The sequence below is a fragment of the Pseudophryne corroboree genome, chromosome 5 (genome assembly GCF_028390025.1).
Source record: "Pseudophryne corroboree isolate aPseCor3 chromosome 5, aPseCor3.hap2, whole genome shotgun sequence".
Classification (NCBI taxonomy): Eukaryota; Metazoa; Chordata; class Amphibia; order Anura; family Myobatrachidae; genus Pseudophryne; species Pseudophryne corroboree.
Genome location: NC_086448.1, coordinates 269,049,669 through 269,071,795, shown reverse-complemented (window position 1 = coordinate 269,071,795; position 22,127 = coordinate 269,049,669). Strand labels below are relative to the sequence as shown.

General features: G+C 45.8%; 1 protein-coding gene across 3 annotated transcripts in view; it reads right to left on the bottom strand.

Annotated features, from left to right (window-relative positions):
- Positions 1–14,821: 14,821 nt before the first annotated feature.
- The window catches only part of ABHD5 (abhydrolase domain containing 5, lysophosphatidic acid acyltransferase), a 131,145-nt gene continuing 123,839 nt past the window's right edge, over positions 14,822–22,127 (bottom strand). For all 3 annotated transcript variants that reach the window (XM_063922320.1, XM_063922321.1, XM_063922323.1), the window contains exon 7: positions 14,822–17,638. In XM_063922320.1, coding sequence (XP_063778390.1) covers positions 17,549–17,638 — 90 coding nt within the window. In that variant the 3' untranslated portion in view covers positions 14,822–17,548. The remainder of the gene's footprint in view (positions 17,639–22,127) is intronic.

Below are 22,127 nucleotides of genomic sequence, written 5' to 3'. Positions count from 1 at the left end.
GCTCCAACACGGGCGGGAGAGTGCGGACAACTCTGCAGCACCGATTGAGCAAACATGAGGTCCTCATCAGCCAGGGTATCAAACTTGTAAAACTTAGCAAAGGTGTTTGAACCCGACCACGTAGCTGCTCGGCAAAGCTGAAGTGCCGAGACCCCTCGGGCAGCCGCCCAAGATGAGCCCACCGTCCTGGTAGAATGGGCCTTCACTGACTTAGGCACCGGTAGCCCAGCCGAAGAATGAGCTTGCTGAATCATACTACAAATCCAGCGTGCAATAGTCTGCTTTGAAGCAGGATGACCAATCTTGTTGGAAGCATACAGGACAAAGAGCGCCTCTGTTTTCCTGGCCACCGCCGTTCTGGCGACGTAGATCTTCAAAGCTCTCACAACATCAAGAGACTTTGGAACTGCCACAGCATCTGTAGCCACAGGCACCACAATAGGTTGGTTAATGTGAAATGAAGAAACCACCTTCGGCAGAAATTGTTGACGAGTCCTTAATTCCGCCCTATCCGAATGGAAGATCAAGTACGGACTCTTGTGTGACAAGGCCGCCAACTCAGACACCCGCCTGGCAGAAGCTAGAGCTAACAGCATGACCACCTTCCAAGTGAGAAATTTTAACTCAACCTTACGCAAAGGTTCAAACCAGGAAGACATAAGAAACTGTAAGAACACGTCAAGGTCCCATGGTGCTACCGGGGGCACAAACGGAGGATGACAAGGCCGCCAACTCAGACACCCGCCTGGCAGACGCTAGAGCTAACAGCATGACCACCTTCCAAGTGAGAAATTTTAACTCAACCTTACGCAAAAAGGTTCAAACCAGGAAGACATAAGAAACTGTAAAAACACGTCAAGGTCCCATGGTGCTACCGGGGGCACAAACGGAGGATGGATATGCATCACTCCCTTCACAAAAGTTTGAACCTCAGGGAGAACCGCCAATTCCTTCTGAAAGAAGATAGATAAAGCCGAAATCTGCACCTTGATGGAACCCAATTTCAGGCCGGCATCGACGCCTGCCTGCAAAAAATGGAGAAACCGACCCAAGTGAAATTCTTCAGCAGGAGCAGCTTTAGTCTCACACCACGACACATACTTTCTCCAAACACGGTGATAATGTTTCGCCGTAACTTCCTTCCTCGCCTTAAGGAGAGTGGGAATGACCTCCCCGGGAATACCTTTCCGAGCTAAGATTTGGCGCTCAACTTCCATGCCGTCAAACGCAGCCGCGGTAAGTCTGGAAACACGCATAGTCCCTGCAATAACAGGTCCTCCCTTAGAGGAAGTGGCCAAGGATCTTCCACAAGTAATTCCTGAAGATCTGGATACCAGGCCCATCTTGGCCAATCTGGAACTACAAGAATTGCTTGCACTCTTGCCCGTCGAATGATTCCCAGCACCTTTGGAATGAGAGGAAGAGGAGGGAACACACACCGACTGAAAGACCCACGGAGTCACCAGGGCGTCCACTGCACTGGCTTGGGGGTCCCTTGACCTGGAACAATACCTCGGAAGCTTCTTGTTGAGGCGAGACGCCATCATGTCGTTCATCAGAGTTCCCCAACGCTTCGTCAATTCTGCAAACACCTCTTGATGAAGAGCCCACTCTCCTGGTTGGAGATCGTGTCTGCTGAGGAAGTCTGCTTCCCAGTTGTCCACTCCCGGAAGGAAAACTGCTGACGGGACGCTCACGTGCTGTTCCGCCCAGCGAAGGATTCTTGTGGCCTCCGCCATAGCCGCCCTGCTCCTTGTTCCGCCTTGACGGTTTATACGCGCTACCGCAGTTATGTTGTCTGATTGTATCAGGACAGGCCAACCCTGAAGAAGGTTTCTTGCTTGTAGCAGGCCGTTGTAAATGGCTCTTAACTCGAGAACATTTATGTGGAGACAAGATTCCTGGAGCGACCATTTCCCCTGGAAATTTCTTCCCTGGGTGACTGCGCCCCAGCCTCGGAGACTTGCATCTGTTGTCAACAGGACCCAATCCAGGATACTGAATCGGCGGTCTCCTAGGAGGTGAGAACTTTGTAGCCACCACAGGAGAGAAATCCTGGCCCTGGGAGATAGACGTATCTGCCGGTGCATGTGCAGGTGAGACCCGGACCACTTGCTCAGCAGATCCCACTGAAAAGCCCGAGCATGAAACCTGCCAAACGGAATGGCTTCGTACGCCGCAACCATCTTCCCCAGAACCCGAGTACATTGATGAACCGACACACTCTTTGGCCTCAGAAGTTCCCTGACCATCGTCTGAAGTTCTAGAGCTTTTTCTTCCGGAAGAAACACCTTCCGTAAGCCCGTGTCCAGAATCATGCCCAGAAAGGGCAACCGAGTGGTCGGAATCAACTGAGGCAAATTTAGCAGCCAACCGTGTTGTCGCAGAACGGACAGAGACAAATCCACATTTCTTAGTAAGCATTCCCTGGACCTCGCCTTTATCAGGAGATCGTCCAAGTACGGGATAATGGTAACCCCTTGCTTGCGAAGGAGAACCATCATTGCTGCCATGACTTTGGGCTTTCCACGGCCCCGAGGATTTTCACCAAACGGCAACGTCTGAAATTGGTAATGAGAATCCTGTACCGCAAACCTTAAGAAGGATTGGTGCGGAGGATATATCGGAACGTGTAAGTAGGCATCCTTTATGTCGACTGACGCCATAAAGTCCCCCCCTTCTAGGCTGGCAATCACAGCTCGAAAAGATTCCATCTTGAACTTGAAAACCTTCAAGTATGGATTGAGGGACTTTAGGTTCAGAATCGGTCTGACCGAACCGTCCGGTTTCGGTACCACAAAAAGGCTCGAGTAGAACCCCTCCCCCCATTGGGACGGGGGAACGAGAACAATGACCCTCTGTTGACACAACTTTTGTATTGCTGCCAGCACCACCTCCCTGTCCGGAAGAGACACTGGCAAGGCCGAAATGAAAAACCGGTGAGGGGATGCCTCCTGAAACTCCAGCTTGTATCCCTGAGATACAATCTCTAGGACCCAAGGATCCAGGTCTGATTGAATCCAGACCTGACTGAAGATCTGCAGACGGCCCCCCACCGGTCCGGACTCTCCCAGGGAAGCCCCAGCGTCATGTGGTGGACTTGGTAGAGGCAGGGGAGGACTTCTGGTCCTGGGCGCCTGACACTGCAGGCTACTTCCTTCCCCTTCCTCTACCCTTTGAAGGACGAACCTTTTCCCCGCCTGTATTTATTCAGATGAAAGGACTGCATCTGCTGATGTGGTGCCTTTTTCTGTTGTGTGGGAACATAGGGAAGAAAAGACGACTTACCCGCAGTCGCGGTAGAAACCAGGTCAGCCAAGCCGCCCCCAAACAAGACATTACCTTTGAAGGGTAAAGCTTCCATAGCTCTCTTGGAATCGGCATCAGCGTTCCATTGATGGATCCACAGCGCCCTCCTGGCCGAAATTGACATGGCATTGGCTCTTGATCCCAAGAGACCAACATCCCTCGCCACATCCTTCAGGTAATCTGCAGAGTCCTTGATATAACCAAGAGTCAAAAGAACAATATCTTTATCAAGGGTATCCATATCAGCTGCTAAATTCTCAGCCCATTTAGCAATAGCACTACTCACCCATACCGATGCCACAGCAGGTCTGAGCAATGCACCCGTTTTAGCGAAAATGGACTTCAGAGACGTCTCCTGTTTGCGATCCGCCGGATCCTTGAGAGCTGCCGTGTCAGGAGACGGAAGCGCCACCTTCTTAGACAAACGAGATAGAGCTTTGTCAACATTTGGAGATGCCTCCCATTTTTCCCTGTCATCAGAGGGGAAAGGATATGCCATGTAAATCCTCTTGGGAATCTGCCACCTCTTGTTCGGCGACTCCCAAGCCTTTTCACAAAGAGTATTCATTTCATGAGAGGGGGGAAACTTCACCTCTGGTTTTTTCTCTTTGAACAAGCAAATCCTGGTTTCCTGCACCGCAGGTTCATCAGAAATGCGTAAAACATCTTTTATAGCCATAATCATGTACTGAATACTCTTAACTAATCGTGGATGTAAAGCAGCCTCAGTGAAATCGACCTCGGAATCCGTGTCGGTATCAGTATCTACCACTTGAGTAAACGGCCGCTTTTTTGACCCCGATGGGGTCTGCACCTGAGACAAAGCATCCTCCATGGATATTTTCCACACCTGTGTCTGTGACTCAGATTTATCTAACCTCTTTGACAAAGCCACATTTGTATTAATTGTATTTAACAATGTGAGTAAATCAGGTGTCGGCTGCGCCGACAGCCCCGCATTCCAGACCCACCCAATTCCAGACCCCCCAATTCCAGACCCGCATCTGCCCCCCAATAACATCCTCCGGTGAATAACATTCAGCCTCAGACATGTCGACACGGAGTATCGACCCGACACACACACACAATGTCTCAGCTAGGGGACAGGCCCACAAGGAAGCCCGGAAGGAGAAACACAGAGGGAGTATGCCAGCTCACACCCCAGCGCCCATATATCCCACCAAAGCATATATGTGAAAAGCGCTGCTGAAAGGACAATAATATTCACCACCAAACTATGCCCAACCCCCCCCCCCCACCCCTGATTAGCTCCCCGTTACTTTTAGTGGAGCTTTGAAGGTCCCGGGCCAGCGTCTCCTGCAGACGCGTGTTGAGGAGAAATTGCGCCTGTGAGCCGCGCGGCTAAGCTCTGCCCCTTCCCGATGCACTTCAGCCCGCCAAATTTTAAAAATAAAAATGTCGGCGGGGGTCTGAAAAACGGTGCCGAGGCACCGAAAAGGCTTCTGCCGGCTTCCCAGACCTCAGTAACTGCTGCCCAGGGCGTCCCCCCCAGCGTCCTGCACTCTGTGAGTGCCGATGGAGAAGTGTGTGGGAGCATGGAGCGCAGCGCTACCTCTGCGCTGTACCTCGTTACTGAAGTCTTCTGCCTTCTGCATACTCCCCCGGCTTCTGTCTTCTGTGAGGGGGGTGACGGCGCGGCTCCGGGAACAAGCAGCTAGGCGCACCAAGTGATCGAACCCTCTGGAGCTAATGGTGTCCAGTAGCCTAAGAAGCAGAGCCCTTAAACTAAGTAGAAGTAGGTCTGACTTCTCTCCCCTCAGTCCCTCGCTGCAGGCAGCCTGTAGCCAGCAGGTCTCCCTGAAAATAAAAAACCTAACAAAAGTCTTTTCCAGAGAATCTCAGGAGAGCTCCCCTACTGAGTGTCCAGTCAGTCCTGGGCACAAAGTCTAACTGAGGTCTGGAGAAGGGGCATAGAGGGAGGAGCCAGTTCACACCCAGTAAGTCTTTTCAGTGTGCCCAAGCTCCTGCGGATCCCGTCTATACCCCATGGTCCTTTTGGAGTCCCCAGCATCCTCTAGGACGTAAGAGATCTATTTAATAAAATATAATTACAGTATATTTGGTGTTTTATCACATACCAACAATTAATAAAAACGTGATGCACCCACCTGGGGCGCCCAATGGTAGCGGATATTGGATCACGCACATCACGATTACCAGAATACACCTTTAGAAATAAATGTTCCCAGTCTTAAATTTTATGTAGGAGATTCCACACACATCATTAAAATTATTGACATACAATGGGAAGACTGTTTCAAGTAGGGTACTATTGATGTACAGTCTTTGTATACCGCTGTCCCTCATGATGAAGGTATTGAGGCCGTGAGGAATATATTAGCTCAGGATGAAACCATTTATAGTGAGAAGACAGACTTTGCCTGTGATTGCTTGAAATTTTTTCTAAGATATTTCTATTTTGTAATTTTAGACAAAATGGTTCCTCCAAATGTGTAGAACTGCGATGGGCACTATTTATGCACCAAGTCTTGTAAATTTATATGTGGGGAATTGGGAAAAGCATATCTTACTAAAACATAGCTGATTCAAATGTTTCATGGACGATATTTGTATAATATGGAATGGAGGATAATGCTGAAGAATTTGCTAAGAGTATCAACACCAGCTCATACAACTTGAAATGTACCTCCAACTTTAATGAGAAAAGAATTGCGTTCATAGACCTGGTGTTAAAGTGTAGAGAATTACCCGACTGTACAAATTATTGAGACATTCACACATTTCAAAACCGTTGATGGTAATAGTTATCATGATTATGCTACTTGTCACTATACCCCCTTAAAAGACAACATTCCTTATTCACGATTGAGAAGAAGCTGTACTAATATTGAAAAATTTGATGAACAGGTCCAGATATAAGTTGATAGATTTGCAGATGGGGGTTCCCCTATACATTAAAAAAAGTGCCTAAACATTATAAACATATCTGTTTTTATATTTTATCATTGTTTTATAAGTGCTGTAAAAGATATAGGGGCACTTGTACTAAGCAGTGATAAATGTGGAGAAGTGAGCCAGCGGAGAAGATGCCCATGGCAACCAGTCAACTGCTCTGTATGCATTTATAGTATGAAAAATTATAAATGTTATGTCAGTGCTGATTGGTTGCCACGGGCAACTTTCTCCACTTTTATCACTGCTTAGTACATGTCCCCCATAGTGGCTTACTAGAAACTTTGAAAAGTTAACTATAATTGTTTTTGTTATGAAACAGTTGTAACAAGTTTATCAGAAGTACACCACACATAGGTCCTCATTCAGTAAGGATTGCAAAATTTGCAAATCGCAATCTGGCCAATTACCCAAAGACTGCGCATGCGCATCGTTTGAATTGCTCACGCGAGTAAAAATAGCAACAGAAATTGCGTACACATCGTGATCGCACTGCAGCCGCTGTCTGATAGACAGGAAGCCGTTTCTGGGCTGAAAAACCTGCCGTTTTCTGGGTGTGTCTGAAAAAACGCAGGCATGCCCAGGCATTTTTAAAGGAGGGTCTAACATCAGTGCTGACCACTTCCACTCTCGTGTCCCAAGAATTGTGGATCACCTTGCCTGACGCAGATAGGAAAAATGTTTGGTGTTCCGGAAATTGCGTATGGTTTTGCGATTAGCCTGCATATTGCGATGCTTTCACAATTTCTGCAATGAGCATTTTTTCCCTATTTCTGGGCGGCAACCATTTGATCGCAGCAACTGCTTTTTTAGCAGAATTTGCAATCCTTACTGAATAAGATCCATACTCAATACGGTCATTGCGTCTTCTACTCTGATATAAAGACAAATCGAGGATGGGTGATTTGAAATTTTGGTGTCCCTTTGTCACCCAGTATAACAATTCAGATAGGGAAATAATAATACATTTGAAAAAATTGTATATTCTCAAATTAGATCCGGTTATGTCTGAATATCTTCCTGAACGTCCTAATATTCTTTTATTTAAAAAAAAAAAAAAAACTTAGGAGCATGAAGTCCCTTATATCAAAGAGCCATTTCGCACCGAAGGGGGCCTCTATCTAACTTTGTCAGACATTAAAGGTTTTTCCATTTGAGGGATGTAAAGTGTGCCCATATGCTGAATAAGGCCCTAGGATAGGTAATGGGTGCCATGGTCCGAATCATATACCACTTATTGTATACCATTTATTTAGAAATTGTAATTCTACTTATGTAGTATGTACAATTGTAGGTCCTTGCAGACTTATAGATTGGAAAGATGAAGCGCATATCAAAAGTAAGGATACACTAACATTTACGTAATATTAAGAATGGCATTACAACTCAGTTTGCCCAGACACGTTAAGCAATGTCACAGTGCTAACCCTGACCCGCTCCAGGGACAGTGGCAGGTGAGAAGTTTGACTGGGGCAGTACACCTGTCAAACCGCAATGTAGGTATCCTAAAGCCTAGTACACACTAGGTGATCCCTACCGACGCCGATATTGGTGGTGGTGACCTGGCGAGGTGATGGCTTCGACAAGTGCATACACACTTGCTGATGCCGGCAGGGAAAGAAAGCGATGGCAGCATGGCTGTCGTTAACGAGGACCTCCCTCGTCTGTACATGTTCAGACGAGGGAGGGGTTCGTTAACAATGCGCACTCCCGTGCATCGTTAACGACACTGAGCATACACACTGGACGAGATTGTGAAAGATCTCGCTCAGATTGGCCCTTCTGAGTGAGATCTTTCATTTTCTCGTCTAGTGTGTATGGGGCTTAAGGTGAGCTCAGGGAGGATGGAAACTTCCCATGGCGCAGAAGAGCAACAGCTAGAGAAAAGTGATTAATAAGGGAAATTTACTGGATTATAACACTAAATAGATTGGTACTCAAAAGGTCTTAATGAGGAAGATCAGCCCTTTTAAGAAAGTTGAACTATTAAGAGCTGCCATACTGGGTGTTGAAAGGTGTTTTCTTTTTTACTTTATGCCTTCCTATAATGGTGTTTATTAGTATGATGAGGCTTTTTAGAGCATAATAATTTTACAGATGTTTTGTGCAGTGATTTTATGTGTAATACCGGATTTCATTTGTTATAAGTGATGATACAGAAATTTAAACCAAAACGTTTTATTGAGGTTATGCAATGTTACAAATGTCTTATGAGTCAGGTCCAGATGTAAAAATAAAGTATTAATGCACTATGGGGGTAATTCAGAGTTGATCGCAGCAGCAAATTTGTTAGCAGTTGGGCAAAACCATGTGCACTGCAATGGGGGCAGATATATCATGGGCAGAGAGTTAGATTTGGGTGGGGTGTGTTCAAACTGAAATCTAAATTGCAGGGTAAAAATAAAGCAGCCAGTATTTGCCCTGCACAGAAACAATATAACCCACCCAAATCTAACTCTCTGCAAATGTTAAATCTGCCCCCCCCCTGCAGTGCACATGGTTTTGACCAACTGCTAACAAATTTGCTGCTACAATCAACTCTGAATTACCCCCTGTAATAGGGGTAAACTTTATTGTAATGTATTGCTGCTAATTGTATATATTCTCACAACAGTTCTTTGGTGGTCCAGGGCAGACTGTGGCTTTCATTGGTGTCGTGTTGCTGGTGCTTGTTGTAGATTGCCTGATACAGTATATATAAACCACATGGTAACCAGCCACCACTGTTTGAGCACATCTATCACTTTTTAAATGCTTTTATGAATACATACTTTTGTGCACTATGGAGCAACAACAACCCTGTCTGCTTGTTGTTGACAGATTATATAGATTAAAAAAAACACCACCTGTGTTGAGAGACAGGGGGAAAAAAACAAAACCATACTCTGTATGTTCATATAATGCATTTCGATACCAATATAACATTTTTAATTCTTTAGAAAAACATTTGGCTTATAGCAACAAATAAAAATAGTATAGTATAAATATGGTATAATGTAATGCCATATAGTAACTGTATAAAGTCAATAGTCTATTACACTCATATGCTGGTGGAATAATAAGTCCATGAGTAGTAAAGTGGAGTTCTTTCTCACAGTATGCAGCCTCTCTGCAAGTGTCCTTCTCCGAGTCCTTCAGAAACGTGTGCAAATAGAAAATGACCACCTTTTACACACTGTGTAAGATCTGCTTCTTCAGAAAGAAGTAATCATCTCCAAATATGATCGCTTAGGGAAACTTCACATACACCATGAAATCATTTTAGAAACGCATGCTGTTCTAATGAAACGTACTGCGTCACATTAATCATATACAGTAGGGAGACAAACCCTTTCAGCTCACCAATTAAGCATTTTCCTAATTCTGCATTTACCTCTACTTTCACAAGGCAGACTAATCTCCGAAGCATTCAACCTATACTTCCATTTCCATTTGACATTATGGACCTGATTCAGAGAAGGATGCAGTGGCGATGACAAAGTGGCCATTATATTGTTTGTGCGCATGTATCAGAGTCACACTGCGCATACGTCCCAATGGTTTAGCTCAGATGCAGAACAAATTTGGACACAAACAGTGAATTTCAGTGGTTGCTTCTGGGAAGTAACAAAGGGGTTGCTAGCCAGATGTGGTCCTGTCGTAGATAGTGGCTGCGTCTAAAGATGTAGAGACTTTTACACAGGACATCTAGTTCAAAAAGGAGAAACTGCAGGGGGATGAACCATCAGTGCACCAATATGAATTGGCACTGGTGCAAGAGGGTGTCTCACAATGGGGTGGTATTCATGTGACCGGCGATCAAGAGACCGACAATCACATGACCTCCTCCAGCATCCCGACCCCTCACTATCCCGATGGTCGGCATGCCGACTAACAGGGACTATTTCCACTCATGGGTGTCCACGACACCCATAGAGTGGGAATAGAACCCATGGCGACCGCAGGTCGCCACCGAGCCCGCAGCGTGACGAGCGCAGCGAGACCGCAAGGGGTTTGCTGCACTTGCCCCTCCCCACCGGGATCCCGGCATCGGTATGCTGACCGCCGGTCAGCCATACTACACCCTCACAATGAACAGACTCTGCAGCACTAGCATAAAAATGCAGACACAGCCTCATCCTACTCAGAATCAGGCTATACAACAGTATAGTGAAAGAATAAAAGATTTTTCCAGCACTGGAGTTGTTTCTCTAAAGTAATTACATGCAATGGATAAAATTAAACACCAATTTATTAAAAAGCACAGATTAAACTAAGTTATACACACAAATACTGAGAATAAAAGGAATGGTTCTTCCACTTAGAAAAAAATAAGATTTTGATTACCTACCGGTAAACCCTTTTATCGTAGTCCTTAGAGGATACTGGGGGTCCATTTAGTACCATGGGGATGTACCAAATCTCCAGGGTGGGAGTGTACTGAGGTTCCTGCAGAACGGATTGGCCTCTGAGGACCTTCAGTTTGGTCAAAGTATCAAACTTGTAGGACTTAGCAAACGTGTTCGAACCTGACCAAGTAGCTGCTCGGCAGAGCTGTAAAGCCGAGACACTCCGAGCAGCCACCCAGGAAGAACCCACCGACCTAGTAGAGTGGGCCTGTACAGATTTTGAAACCGGCAAGCCTGCTGTGGAATAAGCATGCTGGCTAGTGAGCCTGATCCAGTGTGCAATTGTCTGCTTTGAAGCAGGACACCCGATTTTATTGGGATCATATAGGACGAACAGCGAGTCGGATTTCGTGCGATGAGCTGTCCTCTTTAAGTATATCTTCAAAGCCCTAACAACATCCAAAGACTTTGAAGTAGTGAAAGTGTCGGTGATGACCGGAACCACAATAGGTCGGTTGATGTGAAATGCAGATACCACTTTCGGAAAAAATTGCTGACGAGTTCTGAGTTCAGCTCTGTCCTCATGGAAAATTAAATAGGGGCTCATGTGAGACAAAGCCCCCAGCTCAGACACACGTCTTGCTGAAGCCAAGGCCAACAGTGTGACGGTCTTCCACGTAAAATATTTGACGTCCACCTCCTGTAATGGTTCAAACCAGTCCGATTGGAGGAACTGCAGCACCAAATTGAGATCCCAAGGTGCCGTGGGAGGCACAAAGGGAGGTTGGATGCGCAGAAAACCTTTCAAAAATGTCTGGACCTCAAGGAGAGAAGCCAATTGTTTTTGAAAGAAAACGGACAAGGCCGAAATCTGGACTTTTATGGAGCCCAGACATAGGCCCACATCCACACCTGCCTGCAGATAAAGCAGGAAACGTCCCAGGTGTAGTTCCACCGCAGAATAAGTTCTGCTCTCACACCAAGAGACGTATTTCTTCCAAATATGGTGGTAATGCTTAGACGTTACCCCTTTCCTGGCTTGGACCATAGTCAGGATAACTTTATTAGGCATCCCTCTTCTGGCTAGAATCAGCCGTTCAACTTCCATGCCGTCAAACGCGGTAAGTCCTGACAGACGAACGGGCCCTGTTGCAGAAGATCCTCTACGAAGAGGTAGAGGCCATGGATCATCGAGGAGCATCTCCAGAAGGTCCGCGTACCAGGCCCTTCTTGGCCAGTCTGGAGCAATGAGTATTGCTTGAACCTTTTCCCTTTTTATTCTTTTGAGAATTCTTGGGATCAGAGGAAGTGAAGGAAACTGGTACACCATCTGATAGACCCATAAAGTAGTCAGAGCATCTACCGCCACTGCCTGTGGGTCTCTCGAACTGGAACAATACCGCTTAAGCTTTTTGTTGCGACGAGAGGCCATCATGTCGATTTGTGGATATCCCCACCGACGTGACAAGCACCTGAACACTTCTGGGTGAAGGCCCCACTCCCCCGGGTGCAGGTCGTGTCTGCTGAGAAAGTCTGCTTCCCAGTTGTCTACTCCCGCAATGAGGACCGCTGACGCCACAGCATTTTTTCTGCCCAGAGGAGAATTCTTGACACCTCTGACATTGCTGCTCTGCTTTTCGTTCCACCCTGTCGGTTTATGTACGTCACTGTTGTCACACTGTCCGACTGGACTTGAATGGCTCGATCCTGAAGAAGATAAGAGGCCTGCAGAAGGGCGTTGTATATGGCTCTGAGTTCCAGAATGTAGATTGGAAGGAAGACTTCCTGACTTGACCATCTTCCTTGAAACTGCACCCCCTGGGTGACTGCTCCCCAACCTCGGAGGCTTGTGTCCGTGTTTAACAGGATCCAGTCCTGAATTTCAAACCTCCGACCCTTGACGAGGTGAGAGGTCTGTAGCCACCACAGAAGGGAGATCCTGGCTTTTGACAACAGACAAATTCTCTGGTGCATGTGAAGATGCGATCCGGACCATTTGTACAGCAGATCGAGCTGGAAGGGTCTTGCGTGAAACCTTCCGTATTGAAGCGCCTCGTAAGAGGCCTCCATTTTCCCCAGAAGGTGAATGCATAGATGCACCAATATCCAGGTTGGCTTCAAGACATCCCAAACCATTGACTGGATTACCAATGCCTTTTCCAACAGAAAGAACACTATCTGCGACTCCGTGTCCAGTATCATTCCCAGGAATGGGAGCCTCAGTGTTGGATCTAGATGAGATTTTGGAAGGTTCAAATCCACCAGTGATCCTGGAGAAGTTTGGTTGAGAGGCCAATGCTGTCCAGCAACCTCTCCCTGGATGGCGCATTTATCAGAAGATCTTCCAGGTACAGAATTATGTTCACTCCCTGCTTGCGGAGTAGAAACATCATCTCTACCATCACTTTAGTGAACACCCTCAGTGCCGTGGAGAGACCAAATGGCAGGGCCTGGAACTGGTAGTGACAGTCCTGCAGTGCAAAGTGTAGATAAGCCTGATAGGGCGGCCAGATTGGAATGTGAAGGTACACATCCTTGATATCCAGGGACACTAGGAATTCCCCTTCCTCCAGACCTGAGATCAGCGCTCTCAGACTTCATCTTGAACCTGAACACTCTTAAGAATGGGTTCAAGGACTTGAGGTTCAGAATTGGTCGTACCGAACCGTCCGGTTTCGGTACTACAAACAAGTTGGAATAGTACCCCTCGTTGTGTAGAAGAGATGGAACTGGAACAATGACTTGAGACTGTACCAGTTTTTGGATGGCCTGCTGTGAAGCTGGTGAGCCTGATTTGAAGAATCTGTGAGGTGGGAGCTCTTGGAACTCCAGTCTGTAGCCCTGGGAAATAAGATCTATTACCCAGGGATCCCGGCACGAACTTGACCAGATGTGACTGAAGAATTTTAGTCGGCCTCCCACCTGACATTCCTCGCGGTCCACCGTCATGCTGAAGGCTTTGAGGAAGCAGAGCCTGAGCTCTGTTCCTGAGCACCTGCAGTTGCTGGTTTGCGTGGTTTACCTCTTGCGCCTCTGGAGGCCGTAGAAACGCCTATGGATTTTCCCTTAAACTTGGGTGTCCGGAGCTGCAGAAGGAAGATACGTAGACTTACCCACAGTAGCTTTGGAGATCCATTTGTCTAGTTAGTCTCTGGTGTATGGCCCTTACTGGAGTCCGCATCAGCAGTCCACTGGTGTAGCCACAAGCCCCTGCGTGCCGACACAGCCATAGCGGTGGTGCGTGCATTAAGCAAACCAATCTCTTTTATGGCTTCCACCATAAAGTACGCAGAGTCCTGTATATGCTGCAGGAGTAAAAAAACATCCCCCCTATACAAGGAATCTAACTCCTCAATTAGGATACCTGACCATTTAGCAATGGCTTTTGTGACCCACGCACATGCAATAGTGGGTCTCTGGGCCACCCCAGCAGCTGTGTACAATGATTTGAGTGTAGTCTCAATTTTACAATCAGCCATGTCTTTTAGGGAGGCTGCACCAGGGATAGGCAATACAATTTCCCTTGACAGCCTAGAGACTGATGCATCCACTATCGGTGGATTTTCCCATTTTTCCTATCCTCCAGAGGAAAAGGAAAGGATGAGAGCAACCTTTTAGGGATTTGAAATTTCTTATCAGGATTAACCCACGGTTCTTCAAACAGAGTATTCAATTCCTTTGACACAGGAAAAGTGACTGAGGACTTCTTTTTTACATTAAAATAAGATTCCTCACACTCCTCTGACACCTTATCAGGAATATGCAGAACATCTCTGATAGCCTCTATTCTCTGTGACAAAGTAGCATCCCCCCCCCACCCCCACCCCTCTCCAAATCAACCACACCCTCCTTGGCTTTAAAATGTCCTTAACTCGCTTCCCTGGACTAGGTCACCCATCTTCACCAGAAGCTATTGCCTAAAGGGAAAAACAATATATATCGAGATCTAGTCCGGGATCCAATGTTTGGTATTTTTTTCTAAGTGGCAGAATCATACCTTTAATTCTCAGTATTTGTTGTGTATAACTTATTTTAATCTGTGCTTTTTAATAAATTGGTGTTTATTTATATCCATCGCATGTAATTACTTTAGAGAAACAACTCCAGTGCTGGGAAAATCTTTTATTCTGTTATAACATTAAAGGCCTGACTACCTCTTTTCCCAGTTGCTTTAAAATCAGCCCTCTTCTTTTACATCAGTACAGTACCTTCAGCGCTTATCACCATTGAAATCTGACAACTACTACCACTAGATTACACACTCATGGTGTTTTATTGACAGATAACCAGACAGATGGTTTTTGAACGATGTACAAAGGATTATGGGACAAACAGAAAAATGGTTCAGCTATCACAAGCATGCTAGTAGTAATTGTATCCACTGCACATCATTAATCAAGATTCAGGGCTAATAAAACATTTTATTGCATTCCAGTAACAATAACTGAGAAATATTCTAAATATTTTTAAAGTTGAAGTATGTTTTACCATACTCCATATTCATTGTTATTAAATTACACATCTGTTATACTGATCATGAAATTTGAGGATTCAGTGAAGAAAACTAAATATATATGTACATATTTATTTTATATAATAGGAATAAAAAAAAACCCATATAATGTGCAGGTTCTTAACAGTTAACACAGAGGGTCCATAATCTGTATTTTCTATTTAAATAAAATATATGGAAGATTTACATAAACGTGCTTGCATTTATTTGGCTCATACCTAGGTTTCAATATCCATACATTGTGGTTTCAAAACAGAAATGTGAAGTGCTGTATCTACACTTTTGCTCCAAGCAGTGATCTTTGTACCTACAATAAAAAAATGGAAAAAAACCCTACTATTCCAACACCTCAATACAGGTCTCTATGGCAACTATTCTGCATTACATTCCTAAAAAATACAATATATATTTTTGGTTGAAATGAAAAGATGATGATGAACTGAAGCCGCTGTCATAGAAATTCCTCCAAAACACGGTTAGCTACATGCAACTCTAACAAAAAGAAAAAAACAATAACATTTATAAATACTATTATATACTGCTTAAAGACAACACAAACTTGAACAGTACACATTAGGGGGCAATTCAATTAACAGCAAAGGGCATAAGGTGCCAGCTATCCAGCTGTTTCTCTAGCACCTCGATGTCATCATTTGTACAGGAAAATCTGTGATGTCGTGATGCCGTAATAAGTGGTGATAAGCGCAGGCACACATTGAAACTGCACGTCGGCGCTAATTGAATTGCCCCCTTAGAACCAGTTTCAGCAGATTAAAAACAGTGCAAAGTGGAAATACTACATTGTCCACATAATGTGTGTATTGCAGTGCTTAAACCAACTCCAGGTCGGTTTCTTGTTTTTGTTTGTTTTCTTAAACAAAATGTGTAAATTGAGAAGATGAATACCTATTTAAATTTCCTGGTTAACCTTGTAATAAGGTTTATTCAGTTCGTAAATCATAATATAAACCTATCTATTGCATACTCCACCCACCTATTCTTTACAGATTTTTTTTTTTTTTTTTTACATTTATAAAATCGCCAAAAGTCCAGTACAAGCCTCCTTTTCCGGCTTGCATAGAACCAGATTTGGTGGTACTGTACACACACATTTGCATACAGCTCTTCTCCCTCTGTAGTACACTCTAATTGCTACAGCTTGTATCACATTATAGTGAGAAGTTAAAATATTAAATATAGAACATTACAGTGCATTAGACAGAAGAGTGCTGCATAAAATCTACAGTTCTTTAATCACGCAGGAAGGGAATAGAGAAATCAGAGCTTAGCACTCTATACAATGCTTAATCAGCACTGGATCACTACCTATTTAATAATAAATAATAATGACCCATTATGTAAGGGCCATAAAAGGAGTCCGAATAACTATTTACATTTTCATCTAAAAAACCCTTTTGGTATAATATCTACCAAACATTCAACTGACACCATTGTACACTTTATTTGACAGCACGCATACCCTCACCTTCTGTTTAACCCTGACGTATGGAAATTATTGTCATATATACTCTAGTTTATATTTACATATTACACATTTTATATAATGCATGTGCGTGCATTATATATATATATATATATATAGATAGCTATATACACACACACACACATGTATTGCACACATGTATATGCTTAGCAGTTCAATACAGAAGTATCCCTGTGCAAATTTCTCATTGAATGCGCAGTGAAAATATTGCGGCCACACAACACCTAATGTTGCGCATAAGAAGGTGTTGGTATACTTTGGAAGTGGTTCAGATTCCTACGAATTAAAACATATCTTGTATTTTACCTCAATGAAACTGGATATTTAATAGCTTTTGTCTAGTTATTGCACTGATTGTGAATTGACAGTTGTGTTCGTAACTACCTTACACAATTCTGGTAGTGTTTTCACACTCACTCACAAGGTGTTACAGTCTTAAAACAGACAACAAATGATCCAGACACCCAGGCATAGTTCTCATATATGCAGTACTTGGCACACACAAAAAGAATATTTAACAACATAAAAATAAATAGAATAACAGATGTACACACAGTCAACATTGTCACAACATGCAAGGAGTCAAACAAACATTAGGATAAGTGTCCTTGGAGTAGATCGGCACAATGCCTATTTGCAGCTAAAAAAAAAAAAAAAAAAAGTTATAAATGACTTATATAATGTTTTGTAAATATATATCTATGCATAAATCACAAAATTAGATATAGCGCCTTTGAAATTTAGCAGTATAAATATAAACACTCTGGAAACTTGTAAAAGCTGTACATTGTTAATCTAAAATTAGTTCCTACAAAAAAGGCACAATTCTGGTTGAAGAATCTTTAGAAGATAAAGCACCAATGACTGAGGAAATCTCTGCATTTTGCATTAATTCGTTTAGATTCCAGTGGAAGTTAAGGAGATGAGTCTGAGGAGAAATTTGCAAAGCAGCTTTCAAGGTCAATCCACAGAATCACATATTTCAGATACTTTTTGATTGAAATCCTCTGGCTGGTCAGCATACACATAATGGCCAGCACCACGAATTGCCTAAAGACACAAAAAACAAACAAACAACCTGTATTAAATAGAGGCTTCATGTAGAAAACACAGAAGCACAAACATTATGCGAAAACATTGTGGGGAACTTTATGGGCAACATGACTTAATATCCATATGATCTCAAATAAACAATATGATTTATTGCCTAGGTCCCCACCCCTTGGAAGTGCTTTGCTCCAGATCTAGCATATGCAATAGTCTTCTAACCCTCTCTCTACTGTACCAAGCTTCACTGGGTAAAGGTGTATAAAATAGGATTTTAATTACCTACAGGTAAATCCTTTTCTCGTAGTCAGTCGAGGATGCTGGGGTCCACATTAGTACCATGGGGTATAGATGGGTCCACTCGTTTTCTGCTGCGGGGTACACTGGGCTCCACAAGTCTGGACAATGGGGATGTCCTAAAGCAGTTCCTTATGGGAAGGGACGCACTGTAGCGGGCACAAGAACCCGGTGTCCAAAGGAAGCATCCTGGGAAGCGGCAGTATCGAAGGCATAGAACCTTATGAACGTGTTCCCGGAGGACCACGTAGCCGCCTTGCCCAATTGATCAAGGGTTGCACCACGTTGGGCTGCCCAAGAAGGTCCAACAGACCGAGTAGAATGGGCCGTAATGTGAACAGGAGCTGACAGACCAGCCTTCACATAAGCATGCGCAATCACCATTCTAATCCACCTGGCCAGGGTCTGCTTGTGAGCAGGCCAGCCACGTTTGTGAAATCAAAACAAAGAGAGAATAAGACTTTCGAATAGAAGCAGTTCTCTTCACATAGGTACGGAGAGCCCGTACCACATCCAAAGACCGCTCTTTGGGAGACAAATCAGGAGAGACAAAAGCTGGAACCACAATCTCCTGATTAAGGTGGAACGAAGAAACCACCTTAGGTAAATATCCGGGACGAGTCCTAAGAACCGCCCGGTCACTGTGAAAAATCAGATATGGGGAACTACAAGACAAGGCACCCAAATCTGACACTCTTCTAGCAGAGGCAATAGCCAGCAAGACCACCACCTTAAGGGAAAGCCACTTAAGGTCAGCTGAACCAAGAGGTTCAAATGGAGGGTCCTGCAACGCCTCCAAAACCACCGACAAGTCCCAAGGAGACACAGGCGGGACATAGGGAGGTTGGATACGCAACACACCCTGAGTGAAAGTATGAACATCAGGTAAAGTCGCAATTTTTCTCGGAAACCACACCGACAAGGCAGAAATATGAACCTTGAGGGAGGCCAGACGCAGGCCTAAATCTAGGCCCTGCTGTAGAAAAGCCAAAAGTTTGGCTGTACTAAACTTGGAAGCGTCATAATGGTTAGATGCGCACCAAACAAAGTAGGAATGCCAGACCCGATGGTAAATCCGAGCAGAGGCCGGTTTCCGGGCCCGCAACATAGTTTTAATAACCTCTACAGGAAAACCCTTAGCTCTTAAGACGGAAGCTTCAAGAGCCACGCCGTCAGACAGCCGGGCTAGGTCCTGGTAGACACAGGGGCCCTGAACGAGGAGGTCTGGGCGTTGTGGAAGTAGAAGTGGACGCTCTGACGATAGGCCTTGCAGGTCTGAGAACCAGTGCCGTCTGGGCCACGCCGGAGCTATGAGAAGCAGATTTCCTTTTTCTTGCTTGAACTTCCGAATTACCCTGGGCAGGAGTGACACCGGAGGGAACACGTACGGCAGCCGAAACCTCCACGGCACTGCCAGCGCATCCACGAATGCTGCTTGAGGATCCCTTGTCCTTGCTCCGAAGACCGGAACCTTGTGATTGTGTCGAGACGCCATCAGATCCACTTCTGGAAGACCCCAACTTTCCACAAGGAGTTGAAACACTTCTGGATGGAGGCCCCACTCGCCGGCATGCACGTCCCGACGACTGAGAAAGTCCGCTTCCCAATTCAGGACTCCCGGAATGAATATTGCCGATATTGCCGGTAGATGGCATTCTGCCCAACGTAGAATCCGTGAGGCTTCCTTTACTGCCAAACGGCTTCGAGTGCCGCCTTGATGATTTATGTAAGCCACTGTGGTGGCGTTGTCCAACTGTACTTGAACAGGACTGTTCTGAATCAAATGCTGGGCTAGGTTCAACGCATTGAAGACCGCTCGCAATTCAAGAATGTTGATCGAGAGGAGAGATTCCTCCTTGGTCCACCGACCCTGCAAGGAGTGCTGCTCCAGCACCGCGCCCCAACCTCTTAGACTGGCATCTGTCAACAGGACCCAGTTGGATATCCAGAAGGGACGGCCTCTGCACAATTGTCGGTCCTGGAGCCACCAGAGCAGCGACAGGCGGACCTCCGGAGTCAAAGAGATCATTTGAGACCTGATCCGGTGAGGCAGGCCGTCCCACTTGGCTAGAATCAGCTTCTGGAGGGGTCGAGAATGGAATTGAGCATACTCCACTATGTCGAATGCTGATACCATGAGGCCCAGCACCTGCATTGCCGAATGTATCGACACTTGCGGACGAGAAAGGAAGCAATGAATCCTGTCCTGAAGTTTCAGGACTTTCTCCTGAGACAAGAACAACCTCTGGTTGTGAGTGTCCAACAGCGCTCCCAGATGCACGATGCTTTGAGCAGGGACCAGGGAGGATTTCTTCCAGTTGATGAGCCACCCATGGGCTTGTAGAAACCGGACCGTCATATCCAGATGACGCAGGAGAAGATCTGGGGAATTTGCCAGGATTAACAAGTCGCCCAGATACGGCAGTATCCTGACCCCTTGATGGCGGAGTACCACTGTAATCACCGACATAACTTTGGTGAAGACTCGCAGAGCCGTTGTTAAACCAAAAGGTAACACCCGAAACTGGTAATGGAGGTTGCCAATAGCGAACCTCAGGTATTGTTGATGTGACACTGCTATAGGAATATGCAGGTAAGCATCCTGTATGTCCAGGGAGACCATGTAGTCCCCAGGTTCCAAGGCCAGAACTATAGAGCGAAGGGTTTCCATACGGAACTTGGAAACCTTCACAAACTTGTTCAGTGCCTTGAGGTTGAGAATGGGCCGGGAGGACCCATTCGGTTTCGGGACTAGAAACAGCGGAGAATGGTACCCCCGGCCCCTCTGAGCAAGAGGCACCTGTACTACGACTCCTGTATCCAGGAGGGTCTGTACCACCGAATGCAGAGTGTTTGCTTTTGTCTGGTCCGACGGGACGTCTGTCTGGCAAATCGATGAGGGGGTCGGTTTTTGAAGGCTATGGCGTAACCTCGAGTGACGACTTCCCGTACCAAGGCATCTCAAGCGGTCTTCAACCATTCCTGGGTATACCCTAGAAGCCGGACCCCCACCCTGGGATCCCCCAGGGGGAGGCCCGCCCCGTCATGCGGCAGGCTTATCGGTCTTGGCTGCTGGCTGACGGGCAGCCCAGGCTCTTTTGGGCTTCGGCTTACCAGGTTTGGAAGTGCGGGCCTGCTTATGGTACGCCTGACCTTTTGCTTTACCTGAAGGACGAAAGGGGCGAAAGGACGTGCCTTTGGCCTTCGACACAGAAGGAGCTGTATTGGGCAGACAGGCAGTTTTGGCAGAAGCCAAGTCAGCCACTGTCTTATTTAAGTCATCCCCAAACAGAATATCCCCCTTGAAAGGGAGTACCCCCAGGGTTTTTCTAGAGTCCAGATCCACAGACCAGGATCTCAGCCACAATATCCTGCGAGCCAGGACTGACGTAGTAGAGGCCTTGGCTGCTAGGATACCGGCATCAGAAGCGCCTCTTTAATATAGCGAGAAGCTGTGACAATATATGACAAACATTGTCTAGCATGGTCAGAGGAGATTTCAGCTTCTAACTCCAAGGCCCATGCTTCAATAGCCTCTGCCGCCCATGTAGCTGCAATAGTGTGCCTTTGTGCAGCACCCGTGAGGGTGTAAATCGCTTTTAGACAACCCTCGACACGTTTATCCGTAGGCTCTTTTAGAGACGTGACGGTAGTGACAGGTAGAGCTGAGGAAACCACCATCCTAGCCACATGTGAGTCTACTGGAGGAGGCGTTTCCCAATTCTTAGACAGCTCTGGCGCGAGGGGATAGCGAGCCAGCATCTTCTTTTGAGGCACAAACTTCGTACCCGGGCTTTGCCAGGGTTCCTGACGTATATCCACTAGGTGGTCAGAGTGAGGTAAAATTTGTTTAATCACCTTCTGACGCTTGAACCTATCTGGTTTCTTAGGAGGAACGGATGGCTCGGGATCATCCGTAATCTGCAGAATTAACTTAATAGCCTCCAAAAGATGAGGAACATCCACATGTGAACTACCCTCCCCATCAGCCGTATCCGAGTCAGAACCTGTGGGGTCAGTGTATGTGCTGTCTTCATCAGACGAGGTGTCAGTGACAGCAGTGGATTGTGAGGAGACGAGCGCTCGCTTAGAGGACCTCTTGGACTTAGGCGAGCGATGGTCAGACGTTTTAGTAGTCAGGGACTGGTTTAACTTCTTTAATTGAGCAGATAAATCGTCCCGCCCATGGCGGGTT